Source organism: Abramis brama (genome assembly GCF_963993115.1).
Source record: "Abramis brama genome assembly, chromosome: 5".
Taxonomy (NCBI): Eukaryota; Metazoa; Chordata; class Actinopteri; order Cypriniformes; family Leuciscidae; genus Abramis; species Abramis brama.
In genome coordinates this window covers 46172810-46193687 of record NC_139967.1, presented here as the reverse complement: position 1 = coordinate 46193687, position 20878 = coordinate 46172810, and the positions used below count along the sequence as shown (strand labels likewise).

The following is a 20878-nucleotide window of genomic DNA, read 5'->3' as shown; positions in this document are numbered from 1 at the left end:
AAATAAATGCATGCTGTTTTGCTCCAGTCCTGTAGGGGGCACATCAATGGTGGTACATCAATCCGTCTTAAAATAAGGGAAAAGAAGAAGAAGAAAGTGCACACTTGTTCACTGTAACGTTGCTAATTTGAAAGAAATACAGTAAATATAAAATAAACATTAATATGTTTGGCAAAGTCGCTAATCTAAAAAAAGTAAAATAAACATTATTCTGTTGATTAGGTCAGAATACTCCATCGGGTCAGTGTGAGTGTCATGAGGGAACATTGCATCAGCGAAGCGTCGTAAGAAAGAGAGAATTAAACTGTGAATCGCTCCTGAAACACATTTCTGAGCACTTTTCTTCAATATGGAAGAAAGAGGTGAGTTTTGAGAAGGTACTTATTAAAACCAATGCTGTGATGCTACATGCTATCTTGTTAGCATCTGTGTTCTAATCATCTTCCAGTTTATGAGCTGTACAATGTTATGTTCTTCATTCTGTGATGTTGTAAAAGGCTTTAGACAGATTTTACACATCTAGAGAAAGCGTTCATGGGAATAAGAAGATTTCCTCTTCGTTCAACCGGATATTATTATTATTACTGTATTTATTTATTTCAGGACAAGTATCACACATGTATTGATGATGATGATTGGACTGATGTGTGTTATGAAAGCTACATTTTATTAGGTCCTTTATTTATGTTTGGATATTCCTTTGTTTTATTCACTCACCTTTAATACATGACAGTAGTTGTTGTTGTTATTGCAATTTTTTTAAAGGATATATTAATAAATATTGATAATTGTAATTATTAATAGCTTTAATAGTTTAAATAAGTACATTAAATAGTTTAAATAATTAATTTGGCCCTAGATTCTGAATATAAATAACATTAAATTACACAAACGTTTGTAACACTTTACAATAAGGTCTCGTGCATTAGCCATTATGAACTAAAAATGAGCAATATAATTTTTTATTAATGTTAATTAACAAAAATACAGTTGTTCTTTGTTTGTTCATACTGTTAACAAAGTAAAACCTTACTGTAAAGTGTAAACATTTGACAGAAAAAAAAACAGAATCTTATTTATATTTTAATATGCCTTCAGAATGGGAGTTTAATGTTGTTCACTTGCAAGCCCAAAACTAAAATTAATCAACAAACGCGTTTCCTCGCAGAACTGGTGGAGTATTTCCGAGCGCAGATCCGAGAAGACCCAGACGTGGCTTCAGCGGTGGCTGCGATACGATCCCTGCTGGAGTTCCTGAAGAGAGATCAGAGTGAGTGTGCTCTGCGAGTGTGCTCTGCGTGTGTGTGTGTGTGTGTGTGTGTGTGTGTGTGTGTGTGTGTGTGAGTGTGAGTAAGTTGTGGACTAGAGGGTGACACGGGAGTGGATTTTCAAACCTCTCCCGTCCCACTCCCAGAAAAAAAATCCCGTCCCACTCCCACGAAAAAACATCTAATCCCGTCCCAATCCCAGAAGAATGACTCCTATTCCCTCCCACTCCCGTGTTGTGTTTTTTTGACAGGAATCTGTCAGTTACAGTAAAAAATAATGCATCACAATAAGTGTATTGTGATTGTCACTAACATTTTAGTAACTAAATTGATTTTTATTAGGTTTAGTGACAACATGTTACAATGTTTACATGGTACAATTTCTGGTAAGCTAGGTTTTTTTTATTATTTCAATTCAATTCAATTATTGTGATTTGATAAAATATTGACTCATTTGGATAAATATTAGGTAGGCTACACAAGATAGGCGTTATTTTTTCTCAAGAAAAAAACAACAACTCACCTAATGCTGTAAACATACAGAGAGCCCTATCAGCTGGTAGTAGGCTATTATTTAAGGTTAAAAATAACTCAAATTAAATATAATGCGTTTTTTTATTATTATAATAACAACTTTATTTAATGATACGAGTAAAAATATAATAAATATGTAGTATAGGACACATATTTAGCAAAATACTCTCTATAGCTTTTTTTTTTTTCTTGCCAACTACGTGCTATAGCCTATATTATGTTCATTAAATGGCTTTCCTGAGGTAAATGTGACATAATTGTTCTCCAGCTGTTATTGACCTCTTCACGCTGATGAAAAACACTGATTGATCGATATTATGTATGAGAAATATACATTTCGGTAAGTTGTACTGTATCTTTCAACAGTGTTCATTCGTGTTTTTTTACTATTAGCTAGTAGAGATGATCGGTTCACGTGCGCTAGCGATCTGTCACGTAACATTTACAAGCGCCAAAACGGTATTTATTGTTTGAATTTCGTAATAAAATTGACAGAATCTGAGAGCTGAGATTTTTTTTTATATCATAAGTAACCTGCTCTGTCTAGTCTGTCGGTCTCCGTGTCCTCTTTGCTTCGCGATTTTTCTGTGCGTGAGAAAATGGATGTAATGTGTGGCGTGAGAGCGTGTGAAAAGCGTGTGTCTCAAGCGTGTGAGGAGCACGTCATTCACTTTACCAGCCACACCAAAGCAAACAGGAGAGCATAAAGAGACAGGGCAAATATAATTTAGTTCAAAATTTAAATATAGAGTTTATTTATAGAAACTGTATATTTGTGTATAAAGTTGGGTATCATAGTTTTATTACAATTCCTGGTCCCGCCCACTCCCGCTGATATTTTTTCCTGTCCCGTCCCAATCCCGTGATTAATAGTGATTTTGTTTCCCATCCCGCGGGATTCCCGAAAAAATGTCAGCCCCTATTGTGGACGTGAACCGATGCTTGTCCTCCTCCTGCAGGCGAGACTATCCTGGGCCTGAGAGAGAACATGACGCAGGCCATCCATCGGCTGCAGGAGACGGACTCATCGGTGGCCGTGTCGTCGGGAGGAGAGCTGTTCCTGCGCTTCATCAGTCTGACCTCACTGGAGCATCCGGTCAGTTCAGCAGAGACGAGAGCATGTACTGGAGCAGCTCGGATCAGTAGTGCAGAACTAACCCTGTAAAGCCTGACATATTAAATAATCAGTGCTGTCAAATCGATTAATCGCATCTAACATAGAAGTTTGTAAATGTATAATATATGTGTGTGTGTGTGTGTGTGTGTATATATATATATATATATATATATATATATATATATATATATATATATATACACGCACATACACACACACACACACACATATATATATATATATATATATATATCACGATTAATTCATTTGACAGCACTAGAAATAGTAATAAGAAAAATAATAAATGTTTTAGGAAATGAAACCTAAAAGGTTAATTTAATGAACCTTTAAACAGTTTGCATGTGTGTTTAATGCTTTGAAACATCAGGCTTTTATGGCTCTGATAAAGTGAGGATACGAAGCTCAAACTCGAGGAGAAAACACCTTAATTTTATTAAAAAATATACAGTTTTCTTCAGCCGCTGATAAATCTATGGCCAAAAACTAAGATGAAATTCTGTGATGCTTGTAAAGTAAATCAGTGAAATATTTATAACACTAGCAGATGTAAAATGCATATAAATATCAGTCGTCACTATATATCTGCCAATAATATATCTTATTAAGATGATATTTAAATTTAAATTTATGATCAAAGCTCTGTATTTTTAAAACATAAAATGCAATGCAATACAATGATGATTGAGAGATGAACAAATAACCCTTCCTCAAAAGCCTGATGATCATATCTGAGACTCACATTTGAACATGTTTTTTTTTTCAAAAAAATGATAAATGAAATGAAGCTGCTTCAGTCCAGTTGAAATATTACTAACAATATAAAAGTTATTCTTATGTTTACTTTATAATAATCAGATTTCACTTTAAAAACACGTGAAGCACGAGCTGAAGGTGGACGTTTATTTATACTAAAAGGCCTTTTACTTGCCGAAAAAGTCTAAACTATCAATTAGACGACAGAAGGTGTGTAGAGGCCTTTAGAAATGTGCATATTGAATATGATTTATGTGCTTGTCAAAAAAATTCTGCTCGCTTATGAAATGAAAAATGTTAAAGTTGTTTTATTAATGCTCTTGAAAAGTTGTTTTATTAATGCTCTTGAAACGCTGTTATTATTTGCTCAGTTTTTTGTTCTGTCGCCGTGTGATTGACCTTGTGATGTTCGCTTTGTATCGCAGGATCTCTCACAGTGTAAGAACGTGATGATAGAGAGAGGTGAACTTTTCCTGAAGAAAATATCCCTCTCTAGAGGCAAAGTGGGTAAACTGTGCCACACCTTCATCAAAGATGGAGCCGTAAGTACAGTCGTTCCTAAAAGACACCATATGTGACCCTGGATCACAAAACCAGTCACATGTCGCACGGGTTTATTTGTGGCAATAGCCAACAATACATTGTAAGGGTCAAAATTATCTATTTTTCTTTTATGCCAAAAATCATTAGGATATTAAGTAAAGATCATGTTCCATGAAGATATTTAGTAAATTTCCTACCGTAAATAGATAAAACATTTATTTTTGTGAGTAAATGCAGCACTATCGCCAACATAAATGAACAACTTTAAAGGAGATTTTCTCAATGTTTCGATTTTTTGCACCCTCAGATTCCAGATGTTCAATAGTTGTATCTCGGCCAAATATTGTCCTATCCTAACAAACCATACATCCATGGAAAACTTATTTATTCAGCTTTCAGATGATGTATAATCTCAATTTAAAAAAATTGGTTTTGTGGTCCAGGGTCACATTTGTCATTATTTTGGACACTCTCTCATATCTGCCTTCCATTTGCAGAAAATCCTCACACACTCGTCATCCCGAGTGGTGTTAAAGGTTCTGGAAAATGCGGCAGCTGATAACAAACGTTTTACAGTATATGTCACTGAATCACAGCCGGATTCAGCAGGGTGAGTCTTCATCTCTGGCTGACAACATGCTCGCAGTGGGAAGTTCAGATCATTTTACTGACTCGGATCTTTGAATCTCGTTCATCAAAATGAACGAATCTTTTTTCGAGTCATTTCGTTCATTTCAGCAGAATGCATTTAAAATGTTACATGTTAGCCAAATTCCCCAAACACATCAAATGTTGATCGCATTTAGAATAAGAAAAAAATTGCAATGCAAGGAAAAGGCCAAATTATAAGAAACAGAAATGATAATTGATCTTGGTCTTCAGGGTATGCAGTCTGTTAGTTTACCTCACCTCCCGATCTGAGCCGTTCGTTCATCCCGTGACATCCTCATAAACTGAGCTTTGCAGTCTGTAGTACCAGATACAGAACTGATTAGTTCACGTTTTGAGTCTATCGACTTCGGGTTCGAGTAATTCGTTCATCACGTGACAAAAGACGAAAGGCTCAGAGAGATCTAGTGAACGGCTAGTGGGTGGGTTGTTTGAGTGTTAAGGAATCCCTGTATTGAATAATTAGTCTAGTTAAGGGTCATGTATATCACACATCCATCAGATTTGTTACTTGGTGATATACAGTATATGGGCACAAAAGTTGTGTCTCAAATGACATACTACACACTTTTACACTGTATTACATCATCCGGGGGCTTAAAATGCACTTTTTCTGTTAGGAATCTTCAGTGTGAACGCACTTCTTGCACTAGTTATACTGCAAAACGGCATAGAATAGTGCACAAGTATGCGAATTGGGACCCTGATTTACTAAGATCCCATATAAAATAATTTATTCATTTCAAACTATCAAATTAATGTGCATGTTTAATGGGCGTATTACAGGTGATATACTACGAATGTTTGCACAAATATGTTGGGCACACCCGCATTTAACAGAGGCATTTTGTAATTGCACCAAAAGAAACCAAGCCATTTTGGTGTACATTTTATATATATATATATATACAGTGCAGTGGTGCTTGAAGGTTTGTGAACCCCTTGCAGAATGTGCAAAATGTTAATTATTTTAACAAAATAAGTTATTTTTTAACACGTTTTTTTTTATTTAGTACCATCCTGGATAAGATATTATATGTAAAAGATGTTTACATATAGTCCACAAGACAAAAAATAGCTGAATTTATCAAATGAACCCTTGATTCTTAATACTGTGTGTTGTTACCTGGATGATCCGTGACTCTTTTCCAGCATCTTTTGCATATTTGAACCCTCTCCAGCAGTGACTGTATGATTCTGAGATTCATCTTTTCACACAGGACAACTGAGGGACTCAAACAGGACTCAAGGGCACATACACTTACGGGGTCATTTTTATAAATTCAGCTATTTTTTTTTCATCTTGTGGACTATATGTAAACATCTTTTATGTGAAATATCTTATTCAGAACGGTACTAAATAAAATAAAAAACATGCATTTTGTATGATCCCTCTTATATTGTTAAAATTTTTCACATATTTCACAAGGAGTTCACAAACTTTCAAGCACCACTGTGTGTGTGTGTGTGTGTGTGTGTGTGTATATGTATATACATTGCTATCAAAGTATGTGTGTATTTGTACATTGTTTATATAGTTTATGATGCAATCATTTATGAATGTTTTTTCGTATTGTCTCTTAGTGAACTTATGGCTCAAAAACTACGCAAACTCAATATACCCGTCACAATCGTGCTTGATGCTGCAGTCGGGTAAGCGTCTTAGTTTTGTCTTTACATCAAAGCTGTCATAGAACCTCTTAACTGATTCATTCTTGTACGACTCTGCCACTTGTGTGTGTGTGATTGTAGGTACATCATGGAGAAGGTAGACCTGGTAATCGTGGGCGCTGAGGGCGTTGTGGAGAGTGGCGGAGTTATAAACAAGGTCAGAAATACACACACACTTGTAGTCTTGATGTTTGCAGTTGTACTTAAGGCGAGACACTACTGGGAAATCCATCTTATGCAACGCAGAAGTAATCCGTTTTCTGTGAATGTGCGAGACTTCATAATCGCTAACAGGAAAACAACTAGAAGAATAACAAAGTGCAGTAAACCTGTTTGCACTACAAGTCAGTGCGTTTATAATTACGACAATACATTCAAATATCATGGTAAGAAACACCAGTTTGATGTATCTAGCAGTGTAAGGAGCCGTTTGTACAGCTTGTTTACCTTGACACATTCAATTTACAAACGCCCGTGCCGCTCTTACGTTGCGTTTTTACTACATGATTGTCGTGTAAATGCACCCTAAGACAACTGTTTTGTATAACAAGTTTAAATATGAAAATATGCAAATAATCCATCATCTAATTAAATATGCACTCATTTGCATACACTTCCTTTTAAAAACAAGTTCACAATTCTACTCGCTTGATTTTGTTGACGTGTATCCAAAGCTCCATAAATCAGAAAATACTGTCAACAGACAATAACAAATCATGTTTTTTAGCAATAACATATCATAGACTGTCAATACCCCTGTGTAAAAACCCTCAGAATGTAGACAGGATTAAAGCTGTAATGTTTGCTGTGTTTAAGAACTGCTAAAGTGGAGATTTCTGACTGAAATTAATTTAGAGAAATCATCCTTTAAGGATATGTATTTTAAAGGTAATCTACAGATGCAAATAGATAGTCTAATAAATGTGTCTCATGTGTGTTTTCTTTCCACTACTCTGAAAGAAGACGTGCTACAAAAGGGAAAAAAAGCCCAAAATCTCAAAATTGACCAGTGCCTAATAAAACAACGGTTTTTGCCTATAGTGTCTTGCCTTAAAACAAAATGCATTTATTTCTTACCATTCATTCCTTAGATTGATCAAGTTATTAATTCATTCATGTCCTAGATTGGCACCTATCAGATGGCTGTGTGTTCGAAGGCGCACAACAAACCATTTTATGTGGTGGCAGAAAGTTTTAAGTTTGTGCGACTCTACCCTCTTAACCAGCAAGACGTACCCGATAGATTCAAGGTAATGCTGCGTTCACGCCATGTCGTAATTTCGAGATGACGATATGTGACGTTGAAGCTGTTCACGTTCTCGGACTGAGAATTATTCCTTTCTATGTTATCAACACCTAAGATGAATCTGCAGTGGTCACATGGTACGAGTATGAGCTCTCAGAAAACTCCCAGTTTACAAGCTGTAATTCCGAGTTCTACGAGGACATGAACGCTTTTTACAAGTTGGAATCTCGTAATTACGACACACCTTAAAGGAGTAGTTCACTTTCAAGTGAATTCCCCCATGATTTACTCGCGCTCAAGCCATCCTAGGTGTACATGACATTCTTCTTTCAGATAAATACAATCTGAGTTATATTAAAAAATATCCTGGCTCTTCCAAGCTTTATAATGGCAGTGGATCGCAACCAACAGTTTGAAGCTCAAAAACGTGCATTCATCCGTCATAAACGAACTCCACACGGCTCCTGGGGTTAATAAAGGCCTTCTGAAGCAAAGCCATGCGTTTGTGTAAGAAAAATATTCATATTTAAAACTTTATAAAGTAAAATAACTAACTTCCGGACAAACGAACATACAGATTCGACTTAGAGATATTTCACCGCTGGTGAAAAGATGAATGTGTATTTAAATTGGGTCATTTATGTAGTAGAAATGTGAAATTATTTTAGAAGTTGGTGCCTTCTAGACTGAGAAAAGCCAGAAAATGTATTTTTGGCTCATGTGGATGAAAGACAACAACTCCCAGAATGCACTTGCTTCGCTGCCCTACGAGGACACTCCCAAGCCACGCCCACCGGTTACAGAGGGCCGTATCGGGAGAAATTATACAACTAGACTACTAGTCGACTCGAAACTGGAAAGACACCGTTTTGTCGTGAGATCCCCCTATGGGCGGGTTGAAGACATGCGGGACGAGCTCCTCCTACTGGCTGGAGTCTCTCGCCTCTGGACTAAAAAGCCTCATGCTAAAAGCTAAATGACCATTTTTGTGTCATCAGAGGTTTTTTTCTACACACAATACAGAAATCTCTCGTCTCAGGGGGACATGAGGGAGGGAAGCACGGTCACTCCAAAATACTACCGGGTTTCTACTGATACAAAGCTTAATGCTAATCGGAGAAGTATCCCTTTAAGTGTAAAGAGCAACTTGTGCGAGTAATGCGACGTACCGCTGATATGTACGCTATCTATTTGCACGGAAGTTAGAATTTTACTTTGTAACGTGTTAGATATTAATATTTTTCTTACACAAACGCATGGCTTTGCTTCAGAAGACCTTTATTAACCAGGAGCCGTGTGGAGTTCGTTTATGACGGATAGATGCACGTTTTTGAGCTTCACTCTGTTGGTTGCGATCCACTGCTATTATAAAGCTTGGAAGAGCCAGGATATTTTTTAATATAACTCAGATTATATACGTCTGAAAGAAGAATGTCATGTACACCTAGGATGGCTTAAGGGTGAGTAAATCATGGGCTAATTTTCATTTTAGTTTAAACACAAGAGTTCCACTTATTATACATAAATGGGTCCATAATATCTCTTTCTGTGCGTGTTTCAGTATAAAGCAGATATCCTGAAAACAGTGGATCTCAGCCAGGAGCACCCGCTGATCGACTACACCCCCCCGTCCCTCATCACGCTCCTCTTCACTGACCTCGGGGTGCTGACGCCCTCTGCCGTCAGCGACGAGCTCATCAAACTATACCTGTGATCAGCACTCTTCAGAGAGCATTTCCATCATCGCTCAAGTGTAAAGATTTCAGATGCACAGAAAACTGAAAGATCCTGGATTTCAGATTAAATTATCTGGTTGAAATGATTTTCATGTGCCCTTCATTTAGACAACTCACATGCTGTATTTATAAAACGGTTACATTTATTTTAAACGACTTCATACATTTACACATCATTACAAACTTGTTCTGTCATGCTGAGGTAATGAGGATGAAATAGGATCTATATGATATTAAATATCAGGTTTCTCAGAGCTACGAATAGTATAATAGGGATGCACAATATATCATCCACCTTACCAAGAAAATCTGGCCGATATATTAAAGCCAATAAATGTGTTATTTCCTTCAGCTGAGACACTTCAGATGTGCACTGTTCAACATGATGGTTTTAAATTGCTTGAAATATGATTGAAATCACTTCAAAAAAGGAAAATAGTTTAGTGCACCAAGTCTGTCGTATAGGCGACATAAAATTATAATGAGAACATCATTATAATTGTGTGCTTGGGTCATGGCTTTTACAGGTGAGACTTTTGTTTTTGTAATCAGGCTCTCAAAAATGATTTTTTTTTTTTTAGATTTATTACCCAATATATTGGTTATCAGCTTTCAAATATAAAGAATTATCCAGCCAAAATCTTCATATCGGGCCATCCCTTATTTATAAGGTGACGTGCACGATTGTTTGATGTTACAATACTTGCTATATGCGTGTATTAATAATATGCAGAGACAATTATAAGCAGGTTAGTTTACTTTTTATATATATACACAGTGGCTTGGAATGCATTTCAAAAAAGAAATTGCCAATAGATGCTAAAATTATTTATGGTGGCTTCTGGGAAAACATGCAGTCTGACAAATGAGGTAATAAACCACATTAGTATGTTTATACACTTACTGTATCTGTTGACACAAATCTTGCAGTTTGGATCAAAATGTTCAAAAACGTACATAAATTAGTATCGTAATGGGCAACAGACGTTTAAACCTTCCTCGTAAATCATCAAAAATGATACGAAAAACACAGCATCTGCAGTTTTATATAACTCGCATTACATGTATACATTAGCATTAGCGTCTGGGCTCGGGAGAGACGAGAGGACGTTCATCTGAGTAGCAGTGGCTTCTTTAAGGCAAGTTTTCCTCAGGATGGTCCATGAGAGACTTTATCCAGCTGGTCCCGTTGATCAGTTTGGTGGTTGCAATGATGTACTCAGTCCCAGAGTCCTCCATGTTAGACAAGAAGCGCAGAGCAGCGATTTCAGCGTACGTCACACCGCCGAGGAAGAAGACCAGGGTGGTTCTGTTTTCTCCTGGCTGACCTACAAATCAAAGAGAAATATCACAACCATATGTATGAAGACTTGGAAGTGTTTATTTCCCCAAATTTATTTACATAGCGCTTTCACAATACACATTGGTTCAAAGTGGCTTCACAGAGAAACATTGAGAAAACATGCTAAGTTCACATACTCATTTCTCTGAAAAACACTTCTACGCTCAGTTATTTTACTTTGCAATGTGTGTTTCCAGGCTGGAATGTTTGTTATTGTTTTGGTCTGTGATATTGCTCATTGCCAATTTGCCTAATTTCATTGTCCATTGCACTCGTTTGTGTTGCGTGTGCTTAAACTGGCAACCCGTGTGAGCGTCGAGTCTGAGGAGGCGGGAGAAACGACGATCTCCGGTATTGTGATTTGGACTGCAGTACCTGTTTCGACCACTAGTTGTCATTCTTACAGACTGCACCTTTAATAATGTGATGCTGATCGCTTACGCTTCTTGTGAAGGCCCGTGGGAACCTGCTGTCGCTCCTCAAAGTGTGGTCCGGGCAGGATCTTCAGCACCTCCTCGATGCTCCTCCAGCCGGGCCGGGCCAGAACCTGAGTCAGGCGCACACTGAGCGGGGCGTAGCCGCTGTACACGTACGAGATGTCGTTCGGGTTCTGAGGGACAGTGAACTCACATTAAACACTCCCAAACGCATGAGCAACACAGACGGCCTTGGAAGAGTCACCGTCAACTCACATATATATACATCAGTGGGGATTTCTTTAAGACTGCAAGGGAAGCTCGGCTTCCCCTATAATGTCAAAAAAATGAATGGTCAAATATGTACTATTGTGTTAACATTTTATTGACTAAAAATGCGTTAGAAAACGTTAGTTCGTTCAGAATCAGCTACATACAGCAGGTCGGCTGACTCGATTTCCTTCTCATACATTCCCGTAGCGTCACAGACAGTGCATTTCCATAGCATTTCCCTGTTGAAGCCCAGCGTCCATTGACTTCAATGGGGCTGCTCTGAACAGTTTTTTTCAGCGCTTCGAAACTAGACGGTCATTGGATAAATGCTGCGATTATGTCCCGCCCACGGACGCGTCTCTGGGGGTGAATGAGGAGTGGGCTGGCCCGGACTCCGGGCTTCCGCGTGATGATTGGAGGGGCTGCATCTCCTTTTGATTGGCAGCGATTTCATACAATAAAAAGTCGCTGACGCTGAAGCTATTCGAGTTCAGTCCCATCGCGGATTTTTCAAGTGATAGTCAAAAGACAAACTGCTGCTACCTCTTTCTTGGTATTTGCTTGTCGAAATTGCTAGCCATTTTTCATAATACATTTCACACAATTATACATTTATACCTTTATTATATTATTACAAAATATATGGGGATATTTGGTGGATATTTAATTTAATTTTATCAATCAATAAATTCCACTAGAAACAAACCTTGTTGTATTATTTTAATTTAATACTGTGAAGCTGCTTTGATACAATCTGTATTGTGAAAAGCGCTATACAAATATACTTGACTTATCCTATTATATTTTTTTATAATATTAGTAGTAATAATTAAAACAATAATTATTAAAATAATTAAAAATAGCCTATATATTATTAGTAGTATTATCATTATACTTTATTATATTATTATTTATACCTTTATTATATTATTACATTTATACAATTATACCTAACTCTGCTGGCCATTGAGAGGACACTGGTCAAGTCACTGGAAAAGACGCCTAGTTGGAACGATATAGGGTCACAGAGCATTTTCTTGAAAAGGAACGTTGGGCAGAATTTACGTATAAATAAATGGACAATTTTTATGATGTAGGCCGAAAATGAGCTTCCCCTCTTTGAAAGACCAGCAGCCGCCACTGATATACATATATATATATATATATATATATATATATATATATATATACACACACACACATATATTTGTTTAAATGACATCTGTTTGTTTGCACCTGAAAATAGCAACATTAGCTCAACTTTTCTGAGTTAAGGTTAGGTTCAGTACTCAGTTTGGGTCGGGCCTATTTTCAGTTATATAAAAACACTGAACCATACTGAAAATGAGTAGCAGGACAAACCTGTTCATTGGCGTCCTCCATCCATAGTTTGAGTGTTTTCCTGATTGTGGGGTAGTTGTTTCTCATGGTACTTTGAGGTTTGAGTAACCCAACCTTTTCCAAGTTCTTGAGGGTCAGAATGTGCTCGTATCCATACGTCTAAACCAACAAAGCACAAACATGTTTTTTTAAAACATTAAATTGTCTTAAGAGTCTCTCAGATTTAATCAGAAATATCTTAATTTGTATTCCGAAGATGAACAAAAGTCTTACGGGGTTGGAACAACATGAGGGAGAGTAATTACTGACAGAATCTTCATTTTTGGGTGAACTAACCCTTTAATGTGATTGGTTATCAAGACACATGTGATCCAAGTTGACTGTTATGCATTCACAAATAAAAGCGAGTCGTACCTGAAGGATCTCCTTCTTATAGTAGTCGAGGACTTTCTGCTTGAGGCCGTTGTTGCAGACGGACTGCATGCACACCAGCCGCAGGATCTTAATCAGCGGGTCTTTCTGAGCAATGCAGTCTTCTATATACGTGCTGACCTGAGCGTAAAATCACACGTGATCACGAGTGACGAGAAACACATTGAAACAAACCTTAAATATATTAAGTTCCCAGAGAATTAAAAAAAGTACAATGTTAAAAATGAATTATTTTATCATATTTCTAAGATCTTGTATGTTCAACTTCATTCTTTTCTGTTCGAACAATAATGAGTGCAGAGATGTTTATCATATTTATACTAATAATGCTTTCATTTATAAAACAAAGTGCATGTTCCCTCATGCAAGTCACCATGAAATCAAAATTGACAATTCTTTAAGGAATATTGAAGTATTTATTATAAATGTATTGATGTTCCTGGTAATCTTGAATCAGAGTAACATCATCTCTTCTCTGATGACGAGGGCGGGGCAACCTGTCACTCACATGAGATCCACCAATAGCAAACCACAACCATCCAATCAATTTCCCACAGACAAAATTAAGCCCCGCCCACATTTGTTCTTGTTCCAGAAGCGTTTCACTCGCATTTCAACTGAATATCGACTGTTTACTATTGTTTTTTTAAAGCTGCTTTATCGCAGAATTGAACTCTGTTTGCATCACTGAATCATGATTTTCCTGTTATCTCTGTAAAGCTGCTTTGAAACAATCTATACTGTATAAAGCGCTGTATAAATAAAGGTGACTTGACAATAGGGGGGGAAAAAACGAACGCAACTTGCGTTTTATGCCAGTTTTAAGTGACATTGCCTTTATGTTGGAATTATAAAGAAAACAAGGCACCTTGTCTGTGTCCACTCCAGTCATAAACTCTTGTTCAACCGTCAGACTCTCAAAGAAGGCTTCTGAGACTGAAACACAGGAGAGAATTCATTTAATTCTTGAACTGGTATTAATGTGAACTCACACCAGGTCCCATAATATTATCATTCACCACAGACCACGATTTCAACGCCTCCGGCAGTTTGTTAAACACCTTCACAGGGAAAACACTTTCAATGCAAGCCTAACAACACCATGAATGTTCAAAATGTGCAACTCACCATATTATTTAATATTGGGTCAAATTTAGCTGATTTCTAAACATTCTAAACATTTGATTATCTAAATAAATCAATTTTATATTTATTGGCCACTGCAATCATAAATCATAGAATATGAAACATTTTCTCTAAATGCTAATTCTTGACATCAGCAAAAGATTGATTACTTGCAGTAGAAATTCTAAAAAAATAAAATTCATTCGTAGCTTTAGAAATTCCACTTGACTGATTAACCGAATCTTCGTTAATCCTGTAAGTTTACAGGTTAAAGTTCATTGCACTAAAGGAAAGTAAAAAAAAGTTACATTTAAGATCAATCAGCAATTCTGTTTTCACAAGTAATAACAGCTATATTTAACGTAAGGCCAATGATTGTTATTAGCTGGTAATTCTACATTACTAGCCAGAGCCCCCTTTACTGACATAAATAGTAATTAGTATTAAAATAAACATACAATGTTTAAGATTTGCAAATTAATTTTCACATGTTGGATTCAGTACTAATGGATTAAATATATCATTACAGTGAAAAGTACTTTAGTATTTCTAAAAATAAAATTAAAAATAAATAAATAAAAAAGCTTTATTACACATGACATATCTCAAATTAAAAGGACCACCAATGAAAAACAAATTACAAATATAAAAAAAAAACATTTTTAAAAGTTATAATTATTTATATCATAAAAGGACATTTGCACTAGTCACAACGTAGTTATTGACTGATTTGTTTTTAAAAGGAGTTAATAATTCGACATCTGTAACTGCATTTGTGAGATGATCAGAGAGAGCTGTACAATTTTGCAGTTTGTCATATCAATACGTTTTAATTAATAGAAAAATCTTCCACAAAACATGTAAAAACTGATCTGTATTTTCTTATGTAATAATTCCATTGTTGATATCAGGAATTGTTACAACCTATTCATAATAATTGAGATCCTGCAAATGATTAAATGTTAAAAAGGTTTGTCATAATGGGCAAGAATCTAAATTATTCTTATTTGTGAGTTTTTACTATGTTTTTTTCCTGCACAGGTGATGTTTGGTAAACCCACTGTTAGCTGAACTGCACCTGCATTAAAATAAATATTTGCATCTTTGTAGACTAACGATGAAAGGTATTCATCAGAAACGAGTTGCAGTTGTTGTCTATGCTAACTGACAGCGGTCCACAGACCTCAAAATATTGCTTTTATTTCTGAACGTATGAATGATTGGTCTCAGACTCACTCGTTATGTCCTTGACGAGTTCAGCGATGGAGGTGTGGTTCGCCAGTGAGCTGCGAGCCGCCTGCATGTGCGGCAACTGGGAAACAAACTGTTTAATCTCCCCAACAGTTTTTGCATTGTGTCGTTCCTATCAGAGAGACGAGAAAACCAGCTTATTAATGACAAGAGTCTTCTTCTGCTCATCAAGAGTGCATTTACTTGCTCAAAAATACAGTAAAAACTGTAATATTGTGAAATATTATTACGGTTTAAAATAACTATAATAAATAATACATATAAATAAAATAAAGATATTTTAAAGTGTAATTTATTCCTGTGATCAAAGCTGAATTTTCAGCATCATTACTCCAGTCTTCAGTGTCGCATGATCCTTCAGAAATCATTCTAATATGATGATTTGCTGCTCAATTATCATCGGTGCTCAATTATTAATAACTGTTCTTATTATTATCAATGTTGAAAACAGTTTTTGCTGCTAAGGGTTTTTTGTGAAAACTGTTTAAAAAAAAATATTCAGGATTCTTTGATGAATAGAAAGATCAAAAGAACAGCATGTATATGAAATAGAAATTGCACATTATAAATGATTTTACTGTCACTTGAATCAATTTAATGCTTCCTTGTTGAATTAAACTATTTATTTCTGTTTTAAAAAAAAGAAAGATTGTAGTTACTCCAAATGTTTAAATGGTAGTGTATCACAGTTTCCACAGAAAAATTAAGCAGCTCAACTGTTTTCAACACTGATAATAATCATAAATGTTTCTTGAGCATCAAATCATCATATTAGAATGATTTCTGAAGGATCATGTGACACTGAAGACTGGAGTAATGATGCTTTGATCACAGGAATAAATCACATTTGAAATTATATTCACACAGAAAACAATTCTTAAAAATTGTAATACATCACAATCTTACAGTATCCTTCATCAAATAGACTTCTTTCTAAAACAATCTTTGCATTGCAACAGTGTATTTATTTTACATCAGTTTCTGCTTCACAAAAGCAGCACAAACCTCGAACGCGGCTGATATGACCTTGGCTTTCTTGCTGAGAGCCGCGCCGACAGCATTGAAGTTCTTGTCGCGTATTTCGGCATAAAGCTCCTCGGCTGAGTTGAGCTGCAGTTTTTTGGGCTCAGTGGGAAGATCTTTCCCACCTTCTCCCTGTTTCTTCTGCGCAAACTTCTCAGGGGGAAGCTTCACATAACCTGTCAAAGCAATGAGCAAACGAGAGCTTACACAGTCTTTAAATCATGTCTATATTTCGTGTCTGCACACATTCTTCAACTCATTTACCATTGGTGATGCCATAGATCTCATCGATAAGACCCTCGTAAGTAAGTTGAGTGGCTAATGGTGTCAGCAAGTCCACGTTACGATCCAACAGGAGAAGTGTGTCGAAAACAGGCAGGATTTGAGCATGACCAGCAAACTCTCTCTTCATCCGCAGCATCATGTTGGCCACATGCTGAGACACACAGCACAATGCCAGAACGCATCATCAAAGTGAAACAAATAAATAAAATAATATCTTTTTATACATCAGTGAAACGGAAAACAAAATTGTGTTTACCAAGCTACTACAAATTAGTATGGAGGCTTGTTTCCGCCACAGAATAAACACACAAAAAAAGGTAATTGCGAGAAATCTCAGAATTAAGAGTCCACATCTCGCGATTCAGATTTTTTATATTTATTGTGAGATATAAATTCACAATTGCAAGTTTTGAAGTCTGGATGAGAGATATAAAGTCGCAGTTGCGAATTGAGAAAATGGCAGAATAATGAAAACATTTTGGGTTTATATTTCGCAATTGAAAATAAAAGTCAGAATTGCGAGTTTCTCACAATAGCGAGAAAAAAGTCAGAATTAAAATGTCAGAATTGTGGGATAAAAAAAAAAAAAAAAAACACACTGCAAGAAAAAAGTCAGAATTGTGGGATATAAACTCACAATTGAGAAAAATGTCAGAATTGTGGGATAAAGTCAGAAATACATTATTATTTTATTCTGTGGAAACAAACTTCCATAAATATGCATCACTGAGGATGAACGAGATGCTAGAAATGACGTTTGCGAGATTCATGGCATCAGATGTTGGAAAAGAGCAGCCAAGATGGCGAAGTTGACACGAATGCTTTTCTACTCACCCTTGCACACTCTCCTTTGCCAAAGATCTGCGGTATCGTCCCGTAAAGCGCTTGCAAAGTCATGAGGCCCTTGGCAGCGTGATACAGGCTTGTCTGATCATTCTCTAAATAACACTCCTTCACAAAAGAAAAAAACAAGTTACATAAACGTTCATGGATATATATTGCATATAAAACTTATATTACATTTTTTTTCCTTACAGAACATCTGGGATGAGAAATACATTGGATCATCTGAGATAAGAAACTTTTTCTAATGATTATTCAAAAAGGCTATGACAAATAACAGCTGCTTTCCCAGAACCAAGAACAGAACAAAGTATGACAAACCTTTGCTGTTGTAAAGTCACACATTTTAGAATGAGACATTTTGGTAGCTTAGCTTTACTAAATCATGTTTTTTGAATATGGGGTCTAAAAATCTAAATAACAGAAAATCCAACTCTGATTAAAAAACAAATAAATAAAAGGAATTGTCCATATCAGACTATCCACAAGAAGAACTCAATTGCTCATAATATAATCCCATATGGCTGAATATGCCCATCAGAGACGGTATTTTGCATCCATGGATGTTTATAGCCAAAATCTGACTAACCTGACTCAGAAAACCTTCAGGATATGAACACAAACCCAGAATATATGTGGCATTAAAGGGGTGGTTGATTATTTCACTTTTCTAACTTTAGTTAGTGTGTAATGTTGCTGTTTGAGCATAAACAACATCTGCAAAGTTGTCTACATGTTGTCACTTCTTCTTGAGTCTCTCCATCTTTGTCTGACTCCACGGTTTGAACATAAAAGGCTAAAGTTTTTTACATTTTCAGTCTGTGTGAGGTAAAATGACACAAGCTCTTGTAGCTCCGCCTCCTGTGCCGGGAGCAGCAGCTCATTTGCATTTAAAGGGACACACACAAAAACTGTGCGTTTTTGCTCACCCTCAAAAAGTGACAACTTTAACAAGCTGTATAAAAATATCTGTGGGGTATTTTGAGCTAAAACTTCACACACACACTCTGGAGACATCAGAGACTTATTTTACATCTTGTGAAAAGGGCATTATACCACCCCTTTAAAACATTGTCTTACCCTAAATGAACTCTCAGACTCCATGGAAAGAAGGTCTCCATCATAAGGTATAAGGTCCAGAATGTACTCGTCGATGTTCGTGAAAGAGTTAAGAACCCCTTTCTCCTTCAGCCGCTGCTCGCACAGGAGACTCCGGCGAGGCACGAACAGAATATGGAAATCTCGGGGCTGTAATTTATCCTCACTGCAATGCAAATATTACCATCAGTATCATCATTACAATCACTATGACTGCCAGCAAACACTAGAACTAATAAAAACATCTGTTATGAAAGTTATTGTGGGAGCACCTATTGTCTCATATAGAAAGTCAGCACATTTTATGAAAAGTTCATAATACACTCTTTAAAATAAATTGTTTTTTTCTTTATAGAAATGAGACTTACCTTGCAACATTTTCTGCAATGATGTCCATCAACTCCAACCTCGGTCGGACAAAAAAGACAATATTCTTGACGGCAGCGGATGGTATACGACCCCCTTTGAGCGTGAACATTTTCTCGACCTCATGTTCCTTTTTAAAAAATTAAATTAAGACAATCACCGTCTTGACAAGGAATAAGAATAATATTTAAACCATGTAAATGGTAAGTAAAATGTAAAGGGCAAATGTCACCAGTGTTTTTGAAATTATATACATATAGACACAGTATAGTCTCTTGTGCTTATCAAGCCTGAATTTATTTGATCAAAAGTACAGAAAAAAATATGGTTTTCTATTTTAATAAACTTTAAAATATAATTGATTTATGTGATGCAAAGCTGAATTTTTAGCATCATTACTCCAGTCTTCAGTGTCACATGATCCTTCAGAAATCAATCTATGTGCTGATTTATTATCAATGTGATTTTTTTTTTATAATAACCTGTGATGCTTTTTCAGGATTATTTGATGAATAAAGAGTTAAAAAAAGAACAGCATTTATTTAAAATATAAATATTTTGAAACAATATACACTAACGTTCAAAAGTTTGGGGTCAGTGTTTTTTTCTGTCCTTTTCTGAAAGAAAGTATTAGTTTTATTTAACAATTATGTATTAAATTGATAAAGTGATAGTAAAGATTTGTTTTGTTAGAAAAGGTTTCTATTTGGAATAAATGCTGTTCTTCTTAACTTTTTGTTCATCTAAGAATCCTGAAGAAGAAGAAAAAAATCACAGGTTGCAAAAAAATATTAAGGAGCACAACTGTTTCCAACATTAATAACAACTGAGTATCAAATCAGCATATTAGAATGATTTCTGAATAATATTTCACAATATTACAGTTTTTTTCTGTATTTTTGATATATATATATACTCACTACAGTATGTGTGTATTTTTGGTACAACTTGTGTACAGTTTCTCACCTTCAAAAGGGAATATTGAGCAATTAACCCGAAAGGTCCAGTAAGATACTCGTCCCAAACAATGGCCTTATAAAGAACAACAACAACACCAACACATGAACTAAAGGATGACGACACGTTGCATGTCCATTACAGTATCGCTGAACAGTATTTGCAGTAATAATACTTGTTCAATACAACAATAACACAAAGTGCAGTTCAGATTCTTACAAGGGAAGTAGATTTGAATAAATGATAGAGTGACAGCAGAAGAATGACTACTCTGCATGCTTATTAAAGCAAAAAGCTTTACCTTGCTTCCCGAACATTTATCTAAAAATTCACGCAGGTCTTTTCGTGCAGCCTCTCTCAATATGTTTAGGTTTACTCTGCCACAAAACAAATGCGACGCCATATTCGTTAAATCGCAATCATATGACTTTCACGGCCTCACGATGTCACGTGATTCATCTTTCAAAATAAAAGCCAGCAGATGTAAATATTATTACTCCAGTCCCCAGTATAATTTTATACAATTTAATTATTTTTTAAATATCTATATTTTATTATAGGATTCGTT

General features: G+C 35.9%; 2 protein-coding genes across 3 annotated transcripts; one reads left to right on the top strand and one right to left on the bottom strand.

The window, feature by feature from the left end:
• Nucleotides 1-25: 25 nt before the first annotated feature.
• On the top strand, nucleotides 26-9644 carry eif2b1 (eukaryotic translation initiation factor 2B, subunit 1 alpha). Of its 2 annotated transcripts, XM_084115769.1 has the most exons (10): nucleotides 26-141; nucleotides 223-362; nucleotides 1169-1270; nucleotides 2762-2898; nucleotides 4119-4235; nucleotides 4734-4846; nucleotides 6490-6558; nucleotides 6658-6733; nucleotides 7701-7826; nucleotides 9384-9644. In XM_084115769.1, exons 2-10 carry the CDS (start codon nucleotides 350-352, stop codon nucleotides 9534-9536), a joined length of 906 nt encoding a protein of 301 aa, XP_083971895.1. In that variant the 5' UTR covers nucleotides 26-141; nucleotides 223-349; the 3' UTR covers nucleotides 9537-9644. The 2 variants fall into 2 exon arrangements, with proteins under 2 accessions (XP_083971895.1, XP_083971894.1); XM_084115768.1 differs by having other exon boundaries at nucleotides 26-362.
• Nucleotides 9645-9679: 35 nt separating this feature from the next.
• On the bottom strand, nucleotides 9680-20767 carry vps33a (VPS33A core subunit of CORVET and HOPS complexes). The gene is made up of 13 exons (XM_084115766.1): nucleotides 20612-20767; nucleotides 20320-20385; nucleotides 19356-19483; nucleotides 18970-19153; nucleotides 17881-17997; nucleotides 17026-17197; nucleotides 16744-16937; nucleotides 15724-15850; nucleotides 14231-14298; nucleotides 13345-13482; nucleotides 12952-13089; nucleotides 11342-11510; nucleotides 9680-10886 (listed from the first exon to the last, which is right to left on the bottom strand). The coding sequence occupies exons 1-13, from the start codon at nucleotides 20711-20713 to the stop codon at nucleotides 10693-10695; spliced, it is 1797 nt and encodes a 598-aa protein (XP_083971892.1). The 5' UTR covers nucleotides 20714-20767; the 3' UTR covers nucleotides 9680-10692.
• Between the last annotated feature and the right edge of the window lie 111 nt (nucleotides 20768-20878).

What these genes read in the sequence shown, in the direction of transcription:
- eif2b1 (XM_084115769.1), top strand. An exon ending in TCACAGCCGGATTCAGCAGG is followed by an intron (nt 4,847 to 6,489) that starts GTGAGTCTTCAT and finishes ATTGTCTCTTAG; the next exon opens with TGAACTTATGGCTCAAAAAC. An exon ending in GTGCTTGATGCTGCAGTCGG is followed by an intron (nt 6,559 to 6,657) that starts GTAAGCGTCTTA and finishes GTGTGATTGTAG; the next exon opens with GTACATCATGGAGAAGGTAG.
- vps33a (XM_084115766.1), bottom strand. Translation starts at nt 20,713, where the DNA reads ATGGCGTCGCATTTGTTTTGTGGCAGAGTAAACCTAAACATATTGAGA. An exon ending in TCATATCAGCCGCGTTCGAG is followed by an intron (nt 15,851 to 16,743) that starts GTTTGTGCTGCT and finishes TCTCTCTGATAG; the next exon opens with GAACGACACAATGCAAAAAC. An exon ending in ACTCGTCAAGGACATAACGA is followed by an intron (nt 14,299 to 15,723) that starts GTGAGTCTGAGA and finishes CCTGTGTTTCAG; the next exon opens with TCTCAGAAGCCTTCTTTGAG.